A 9,747-nucleotide genomic window follows, 5' to 3' on the forward strand; every position below is an offset into this window, starting at 1 on the left:
TTGGCACCAAAAACTTGGACATCCGCACTCCCAACTTTTAAATACTATGCTATCTAGATTTAGTCTTCCAGTTTGCAATAAAAATTCTGTTTCTTTTTGTAACTCATGTCATATTGGCAAGTCGTCCAAACTATACTTGTCTTCCTCAAATTTTAAGAATAATCACTTTTTGGATTTACTTGTTTGTGATGTATGGGCCCCCGCTCCTATCTATTATGTTGATGATCATCATTATTTTTTATTATGTGTTGATGATTACTCTAGATATATGTGGCTCTTTCCGTTAAAACACAATCCAGATGTGTTAGGTGTCTTTAAACAGTTTATTATCATGATCAAACGTCAGTTTAATACCAAAATTAAATCTGTCCAAACCGATTGGGGTGGGGAATTCCAAAATCTATCACAATTTATCACTTCTTTTGGGATTCTTCATCAACTCTCATGCCCTCATACAAGTGAATAGAATGGTCTTGTTGAATGTTGTCACCGACATGTTGTTGAAATTGGCCTCACTCTCCTTTCCCAATGTTGTGTTCCACGAAAGTATTGGCACTTTGCTTATGACACCATTGTTTATCTCATTAACCATATGCCCTCACGGAACCTTACCAACAAATCACCATTCGAATATCTCTTTACACGAAAACCTGACAACTCATTTTTACGGGCCTTTGGCGCACAATGCTTTTGAAACATCCCAAAAATACAAGTCAAAAATTTCGTTTGAAAACATTACTAAAACCATAATATCTAAATATCATATAAGCCAAAACTTTTGTTTGAAAACATTACTAAAACCATAATATCTAAATAGCATATAATAAAACCATAAGTCATGTCTCAAAATATCATAAAATATGTCTCATATCACAACAGATGTCAAATCATGTCAAAAATATCAGAGTCTAACTCTCAGGCTAAAACTGTGGTGGGTTCCATGCCATCATCTCTAGCCCTTCCCCTTGCTAGCTGAAGTACCTGAAACTGTAAGCACGAAGCTTAGTGAGCTCCCCCAAACTACCACATACCATACAATAACATATAAAGCACATACTGGGCCTTGCCCACTGCATTGGACCGAAGTCTGGAACTAACTAGGGCCTCGCCCTCTGCATCGGACCGAAGTCCGGAACTGACTGGGGCCTTGCCCCCTGCATCGGACCGAAGTCCGGAACTGACTGGGGCCTTACCCTCTGCATCGGACCGAAGTCCAGAACTAACTAGGGCCTTGCCCACTGCATCAGACCGAAGTCCAGAACTGATTGAAGATAGCATAACATAATAATGGCATATAACAATAACACATATTGCATACTGCATTGCACCAAAGTCCAAAACACATAACACATAGACATGCCTGAATCACAAAGACATCAAGCATACTGAACTACTTCTCGGGACCACCCCGGCATCGGACTGCAATCCGAAAACTACTGCTATCTAAGCGGGCCGACATTGTGGTCGTAGACCCATTCCTACCGGAAGAAAACTCACCTCGTAAGGCTGACTGCTGGAAAGTTTAGCGGAAAATGTCTGACTGCTGCTCCGGTAACTCCCCGGCTACAATTCCCATAAAGACACTTAGTCAAACACTGATACTAATCTTAGGGTAAAGTGACTATTTTACCCCTGGCCAAAGTCCTTATACTGGTCAAAGTCAACTGCCAGTTGACCTGACTCGCCAAGTTGGGCCGCCAACTCGCCGAGTCCCTATCCTTTCTTTTATTCCCCAACCCGACTCTACTCGTCGAGTTTAGCAAAGAATCGACGAGTTCTCCTTCCATAATACATCGAGTCAACCTTCATCTGACTCACCGAGTTGTATGAACAACTCGTCGAGTCCTTCTTCCTCATATGAACACGTACAGTCTACGACTCGTCGAGTTGTATGAACAACTCGTCGAGTCTGATCTTGTGGGTAAGAAGATTGCCTTGGACTCGCCGAGTGTGTTCTTTCACTCGTCGAGTCCCATGATTTCCAGATTATGGCTATGTCTTAATACGTCGAAACACTCCTTGGGACCTTTCTAAACCTCTGCTAACACTCAACTGGGCTCCTTTGAACCACAATAGATTGGGGACTCAAGCCCCGGACTCACCGAGTTGCAAGAATAACTTGTCGAGTCGGCCATTGTCCAAGTCTAAAACTCGATTTTTGTTGTACAACTCTCGCCCAAAAGGTAGATCTGGGCTTATAGTCGATCTAACACGTAAAGTTATGAACTTTATGTGCATGCATGGAAGTATAAGCTTTAAGGACCCAAAAACAGGTCCAAAGAGGTGCATGGGCTAATATGGTCATAAGGCTTGCATCTTTATGCCATGAACTCGGTTCTAGAGTCTAGATCTGAAGGTGAATCGACCTGGGACGTCCAAGTCTTAAGGATCAAGCTTATTGACCCCAAAACTCCAAAAAGGGGCAAAGGAGAAAATCTATAAAACCACAAGTCAAGTTTTGAGCTTGATTACCTGAAAGTGAAAGGAAATTGATGTTGTTTCTAGATCTAGTCCTTCTCCCTTGGTCCTTCTTCCTTCCAACTCTTTTACTAGATACACAAATGCACCAAAAACCCTCCAAGTCACTAAGAAAGCTCAAGTTTGCTAAAAGGGATATAGGGTTTCGAAAGTAATGCTCTGGAGGTGATGGAGGTTGGACCTGGAGCTCATAATGTTGTTTAAATAGGGTGCAAACCCTTTAATTAGGGTTTCATCCAGATTGTCCTACTCGTCGGGTCCAAGAGCGGACTCGGCGAGTAGATTACTTAAACTCGCGTCCTAACCTAGCATCTACTGGACGAGTCAGGGCTGCCACTCGTTGAGTCAATAATACAAATGACATAAACAAAGATCAAATACGTAATAGAAACGGGGCGTTACAGTTTTCCTAACATTCGACCTTACAACAAGCACAAGATGGATTTTCAGTCCATATCATGTGTTTTCCTCGGATAGTCCCTCACATCATGGTTATCGGTGTCTAGATACCACCACCAAATGGATTTACATTGCCCGACATGTTCGTTTCAACGAACAACACTTTCCCTTTCAGTCCAATGCATGTGGTCATCAACCTCTTAAACCATCACCACCAGATCCATACGTATCTAGCTACCTAATTGATCAAGCACCCATCGATACACCATCAACAACCGTACCACTTCGTACCTATGTTCGCCAACGACGGAAAACCACCATCCCAACTACCACCCGGTTTTGTCACAGAACCCATCACCGAACCTGCTGCTCCCACTACCGAACCATTCATCGTTGAACCAGCCACTGCCGAACCGGTCACCATTGAACTGGTCACTATTTAATCAACCACAACAGCTACGTCAAATCGGGCTCGTCCAGCGAATTTGCGACCTAATCTAAAACCACGGGTTCTTTATGATCCGACAGCGTATCACACTTCCGCACCTGACGAAATTGAGCCTTTGTTGTTTTCAATTGCAAATCAATCTCCTCAATGGCAGACAACCATTGCTGAAGAATATGGCGCGCTTATGCGAAATGGCACTTGGTCCTTAATCCTTCAGGTTAAGTATGTCACTATTGTGATTGTGGGTCTAAAAAATTAAGAGAGGTCAGTCAGGTGCTATCAAGCGTTACAAAGCCAGACTTATTGCCAAAGATTTTCATCAACAACTTGATATTGATTACCATGAACCGTTTAGCCTAGTCATCAAATTTACAACTGTTAGAGTTGTTCTTTCTCTTACTGTCTCACAACTTTGGCCCCTTCGTCAGTTGGATGTTCAAAATGTCTTTCTTCATGGTAATTTAATAGAGACCGTTTATCTTCGACAACCACTAGATTTTACGGATCCACAACATCCAAACAATGTATGTCATCTTCACAAATCCCTCTACGGGCTCAAACAAGCACCATGGGCCTGGTTTCATCGTCTCTCACGAGCATTAGTCTCACTTGGTTTTCGAGGATCCAAAACTGATCCCTCCTTGTTCATATACTCCTCTGGCAGCACCCTTCTTTACATGCTTGTGTATGTCGACGATATCATCCTTACGGTTAATAACCTACTGCTATTGACAACATTGTCAATCAATTAAGCAAAACATTTGCAGTTCAGGACATGGGTCCTCTCTCCTATTTTCTTGGGATTGAGATTACCAAACGAGGATCTGATCTTATTCTATCCCAAAGAAAGTACATCTTGGAAATCCTTCAAAAAGCTAGCTTCTCCTATGCTAAACCCGTTGACACCCCTATTATCACAACTGCCAATTTAGCTATTGGGGATAGTCCGTTGTTTAAGAACCCTACTATATGATATCGCCAGGTCGTTGGTGCTCTACAGTATGCCACTTTATCTAGTTCGGACATCAGTTACACTATCAACAAAGTCTGTTAATTCATGCATTCTCCAACAGAGAACCATTAGTCGGCAGTCAAGCGCATCCTTCGTTACTTACAAGGCACTAAATCGCGGCCTTTGCTTTCAGTGCAACCCTGATTCCACACTGCACGCATACACTGAAGCTCACTCCCCTTTTATGCATGCGTACTAAGATGTAGACTGGGCTGGTTGTCTAGATGATCGCCGATCCACCACTGGATTTGCTATATATCTTGGTCCTGATCTTGTCTCGTGGTCAGCCAAAAAGCAGAAGAATGTCTCTGCTCCTCCATAGAATCTGGATACAAAGCCTTAGCTGATACTGTCGTTGAAGTTACTTGGTTAGAATCTCTCCTGCATGAACTTCGTGCTCCCACTGCGACAACTCCATTTTTGTGGTGCGATAATCTTGGAGCCACCTACCTATCCGCCAATCCAGTCTTCCACGCACGAACCAAACATGAGGAAGTTGATTTTCACTTCGTTCGAGAAAAGATTGCTAACAAGAAGCTATCCATTCAACATATCTCTACAGAAGATCAGATAGCGGATGTCTTCACTAAACCGCTACTTACTCAACGGTTTGTGAGTTTTAGGTCCAAGCTACAAGTCGATACCTGACGTTAGATTGAGGGGGAATATTAGTCAAAGTATTTAGACTATATTAGATTTCTTGATAGTTAAAGGAGGTTACTTATAATTGTGTACTCTATTTATATTTCCCCTGTATCTTTTAGCCACAATCAATACAATACATGTTTTTTTACAAAAGTCAATTCTTTTGATGGAAACTATGGAGCAACAATTGGTCCCGTTGTAGTTCGTCGGAAAGTCAAGATTCCAGCAAAGAAGAAAGTTCATTTAGCTCTTTTTTTTCTTTTTTTTTTTTTGGGGGGGGGGGGGGGGGGGGGGGTTATCTAACCGGTTTTAGCTAGTTCAACTAGTGTGGTTCAACCACGGTTCACGAAAAACTAGTGGTTTTTAACGGCCCGACTACCAAACGGTTTTTAGAGTCTATCGAACCGAAACCTGGTCGGTTCCCGGTTGGCCGGTCCGGTCAGATTTTCAAAACAGTGATATGTGCATCATTCAAGACTCCCCCTCAAGTTGGATTGAAGATGTCCTTCAGACCCAACTTGCTAACACACATGTCAAAACTTGGTTTTAATAAACCCTTCGTAAATATATTTGTAGTATGTTGAGAAGTTGGCACAAACGGTATACAAACTGCACCAGATTCAATCTTTTCTTTGATGAAATGTTGATCAATTTCAACATGCTTCATTCGATCATGTTGGACAGGATTATTAACAATGCTAATAGCAGCCTTATTATCACAATAAAGTTTCATATGATCTGTGGCATCCGAATCTATTACCCATGGATCAGAAATAGTGGAGGATAGAAAAGCAAACAAAGCTTGATTACCTTGATGAACATACGGAGCAGGAGTGACAAAAATATTTGAAAATTGTGGAGATTTAAAGAGGTCAAAAAGATGTTGGATTTGTTCTTTTTGTAAATGAAGATTTAGATTGTACAGAGGTAGAATTATTGTTGTGTAGTGGTCCCAGACACAGTGTTTAGAGCCTTCCATCTTGGTTGCTTTTTCTTCCAGCTTGGCTGCCAATTAGAAGGCTTTTCATGAAGTATCCAATAGGTTTCCTTAGTGTACCAATGTTGTTTACAATGATCACACCAAGTTTTTTTTTCTTCCTGTCAGAGGCAACATCGATACCTTGGGTAGCTAAAGCCGAGACTTCAAGTTGTGCAGGTTGCGAAGTCATGACTCATTTCCGTCCTTGTCTTATTTCAGAGAATTCCTTATGGAGAGAAGGGAGAGGGAATCTGCCTGAAACACACCCTTTAACTTCATCAAAAACTACATTCACACCGGATAACAAAATAAAAAGTTGATCAGTTTCTTCTCTTTTCTTAAACCGTGCTAAATTTTTAGGATTTCGCCATTCTTCATTGTAACAGAGATCAACTTCTCATGAAATGGCCAATATATTATTGTAATATGTGGTGATATCAGTTTCTCCATGCTTTGAGGATTAGATTCCTTAGGTTTTGTTTTTTCACCAGTAAGAAAGCCAAGTTTCCCTCTCCTATCTATGGCTAGTTTCAGTGATTGAGCCCATTCCAAAAAAATTCCTACCATTCAATTTGATTGTTATGATTTGGATGGAGGCATTTAGGTTCATATCAACTGGAAAAGTTTGAGGAAAGGTTGAGGTTTGGGTTGAAGAAGAGTTCGTTGTTGAAGTTTGGGTAGAAGAAGAGTTAGTTTTCTCATTGGCTCTACGATATAAATTTTGAAGAACAATTTTATTTCTTATTGTTATTGATAACCATGGAGAATACAACATAATTTATAGAGTTTACAAGCTAACTGACAACTATTTACAGTAGAATAAAACCATATCCCTATAAATCCTCTAGAATTATATCTAAATAAATAACTAAAATAGAATAGGAAATATTTAAACCAGGAAAGATCCTTATAATCTGTGCATCATTCAAGAATTGTAATTGATATTAACTATAAAATAATAATTTTTACACTATATTGATACTCAAATTGTAATTATTTAATTTGAACAATATATATGATAAAATTATGTTCAAATCAAAGTACATAATGACATCTACTTTCAGCTTATTCCTGAATAACATTAAATATAATTCTTCATTTATTGTTAATTTTAACTCTTGTTCTGATTAAGTGATTGTAAATTATAAAAGGCTAAAGTTTTTTTTTTTTTAAATCTCATATTGATTAACCAATTTATGTATTATAAAAACTTCAAAGGTCATGATTTTTTTATTTGAAAAGTCAGGCGAGTTTCAAAGTAATTAGGTGCAAGAATTTTGCCTATTTTATAGTCAGGCGAGTTTCAAAGTAATTTGGTTGGGGATTTTAAACAACATAATACTAAGAAATTTTTTACTATCACAAAAAAGTAATCAAAATTCAAAATACATATATAGCCACTTAACTTCAAATAGAGCATTGGATTATAAGATCATCTTATCAGCAAAAACAAGTTCAATTATTTCTGAAAAGATTCATGCACTATCATAAACATTTCTTTCTTACGGTACCAAAAAGAAAGATTATAGGCTTGTCCTAGGGCCACATAGGTCCCCTTTTGACGAAAGAGAGATAATGAATGTCATATAGGACAGCATAGCATTCTCAAGCAAAGTAATTTAACAAAATGATTTAGTATGAACACATGCAAATGACAATAGCATGGAGATAAATCAGTTTGAAACACTTGAATAAGAAACCACATCAAAGTGTCTTTTATGGACCTAACATTTATGAAGCAGATAACAAGATACAGACAAAACACATGACAAACCTGACTACAAGACAGAAGTTCTCCACCGATTTCTACCAATCAAGTGTCTGCTGAAAGAGGATTCCACGCAGTGCCCTACAAGGTGCTTGCTTTCCTAAAAATTAGTATTATGCCAATATATAGGCCAATCCCTTCACTATATAAACCAGACTTCTCAAACACTCAAGAACATCATTAATTACCTTCTTCTACAATTACCTAAACTTACAATCATTCATACTCAAGGCTTAAAATGTCATACAAGTTAGGATTACTCTCTTCAATGATGTTGTTACTAGCAGCGGGTATCAATGCTGGTGGCATTGCTATCTACTGGGGTCAAAACGGGGGTGAGGGCACGTTGGCTGAAACGTGCTCGACAGGGAACTATGATTTCGTCAACCTTGCGTTTCTTCCAACTTTCGGAAACGGTCAAACCCCCATGATTAATCTTGCAGGTCACTGCGATCCATACAGCAATGGCTGCACCAATTTAAGCTCTGAAATCAAATCATGTCAAGCGAAAGGAATCAAAGTGATGCTGACTATTGGAGGAGCAGCTGGGAGCTACTACCTCACCTCTGCTGCAGATGCCAAACAAGTCGCCACTTACCTCTGGAATAACTTCTTAGGTGGGAAATCATCCACGCGTCCTCTTGGTGGAGCTGTTTTGGATGGAATCGACTTTGATATCGAAGGAGGAACCACCCAACACTGGGATGACCTTGCCAGGTATCTTTCTGGATACAGCAGTCAAGGCAAAAAGGTATATTTGACAGCAGCTCCTCAGTGTCCTTTCCCAGATGCATATATTGGAACTGCCCTTAAAACAGGTCTTTTTGACTATGTTTGGGTTCAGTTCTATAACAACCCTCCTTGTCAGTACTCGGGAGGTATGACCAGTTTTGAAGATTCTTGGAAACAGTGGACTTCTGAGATCCCAGCAACCAAGATTTTCTTGGGGCTGCCTGCATCACCTACGGCTGCAGGAAGCGGGTATATCTCTGTTGGTGACCTAACTTCCAAAGTGCTTCCAGCAATCAAAGTTTCTGCAAAATATGGAGGAGTTATGTTGTGGGATAAGTACCATGATGATCAAACCGGATATAGTTCTTCCATCAAAACCCATGTGTAGTACCTTTGTAAAATCCATGGTTGTACAACTTCACTTGTATAATTACCCTATTCAAATATAAAATTTTCTTATATATTTGTCTACTTCAATTCACTTTCTTCACTTGTATATATATGAACTTAATTATGAGAGAGAGAGAGAGAGAGAGAGTTTTCCTACCTATCTATAACTTACTCTTCATAAGTACACAATCAGCACATATATATGTTGGGCTAGTCAAGCACTTTTGGTGATTAATTGAGATGGATATTAGGTGCAAGCAACTCAGCCATTCATGACATGATTTGCCTTAATTCTTGGCTCATTCTTTGCCACAAAGATACAAAAGGGAGACAGGATCACCTTGTCAACAAAAGAAAACGGTCCCTATCATATTGTTTTGTATCTGATCCATATTTGCTCTCATTTTATTGGCTGAGATTTTAGAAAACGGATGTCGCGCTTTGCACAAATTAAAATTATATAGTTAAAGTTTGACAAATTTATGTTGTTGAAAATGATTATGTCATTGACATTAATTATGAAATAATAATTTTTACACGATATTGATATGTAAAATTGTAATTATTTAACTTGAGCGATATGATAAAATAATCATCTATCCGAATCAAATCACTTAATAGAATCTACTCACAGCTTAATTGATATTGATAACCATGAAGAATACAACAAAGTTTATAGAGTTTACAAGCTAATTGACAACTTTAAGCGGGATAAAATCATATACCCATAAATCCTCTAGAATTGTATCTAAATAAATAACTAAAATAGAATACACAATATTTAAACCGGGAAAGAACCTTATAATTTGTGCCAAGGTTATGAAAACCGAACCGGCCATCCAACTGGTTCGATGGTGCAACTGGTCCGACCGGACCGGTCTAAAAAACCGGATAAT

The 9,747-nt window shown here is 39.2% G+C and overlaps 1 protein-coding gene across 1 annotated transcript; it reads left to right on the forward strand.

The window, feature by feature from the left end:
- The first annotated feature begins 7,932 nt into the window (after positions 1-7,932).
- Positions 7,933-8,849, forward strand: LOC145068353 (hevamine-A-like). The gene has a single exon (XM_079015310.1). The coding sequence runs from the start codon at positions 7,968-7,970 to the stop codon at positions 8,847-8,849; it is 882 nt and encodes a 293-aa protein (XP_078871436.1). The 5' UTR covers positions 7,933-7,967.
- The last annotated feature ends 898 nt before the right edge of the window (positions 8,850-9,747 follow it).

The sequence above is a fragment of the Lactuca serriola genome, chromosome 8 (genome assembly GCF_051521515.1).
Source record: "Lactuca serriola cultivar US96UC23 chromosome 8, Lser_US96UC23_V15, whole genome shotgun sequence".
Lineage (NCBI taxonomy): Eukaryota > Viridiplantae > Streptophyta > Magnoliopsida > Asterales > Asteraceae > Lactuca > Lactuca serriola.

Coding starts and splice junctions, on each gene's coding strand:
- LOC145068353 (XM_079015310.1), top strand. CDS start 7,968: ATGTCATACAAGTTAGGATTACTCTCTTCAATGATGTTGTTACTAGCA.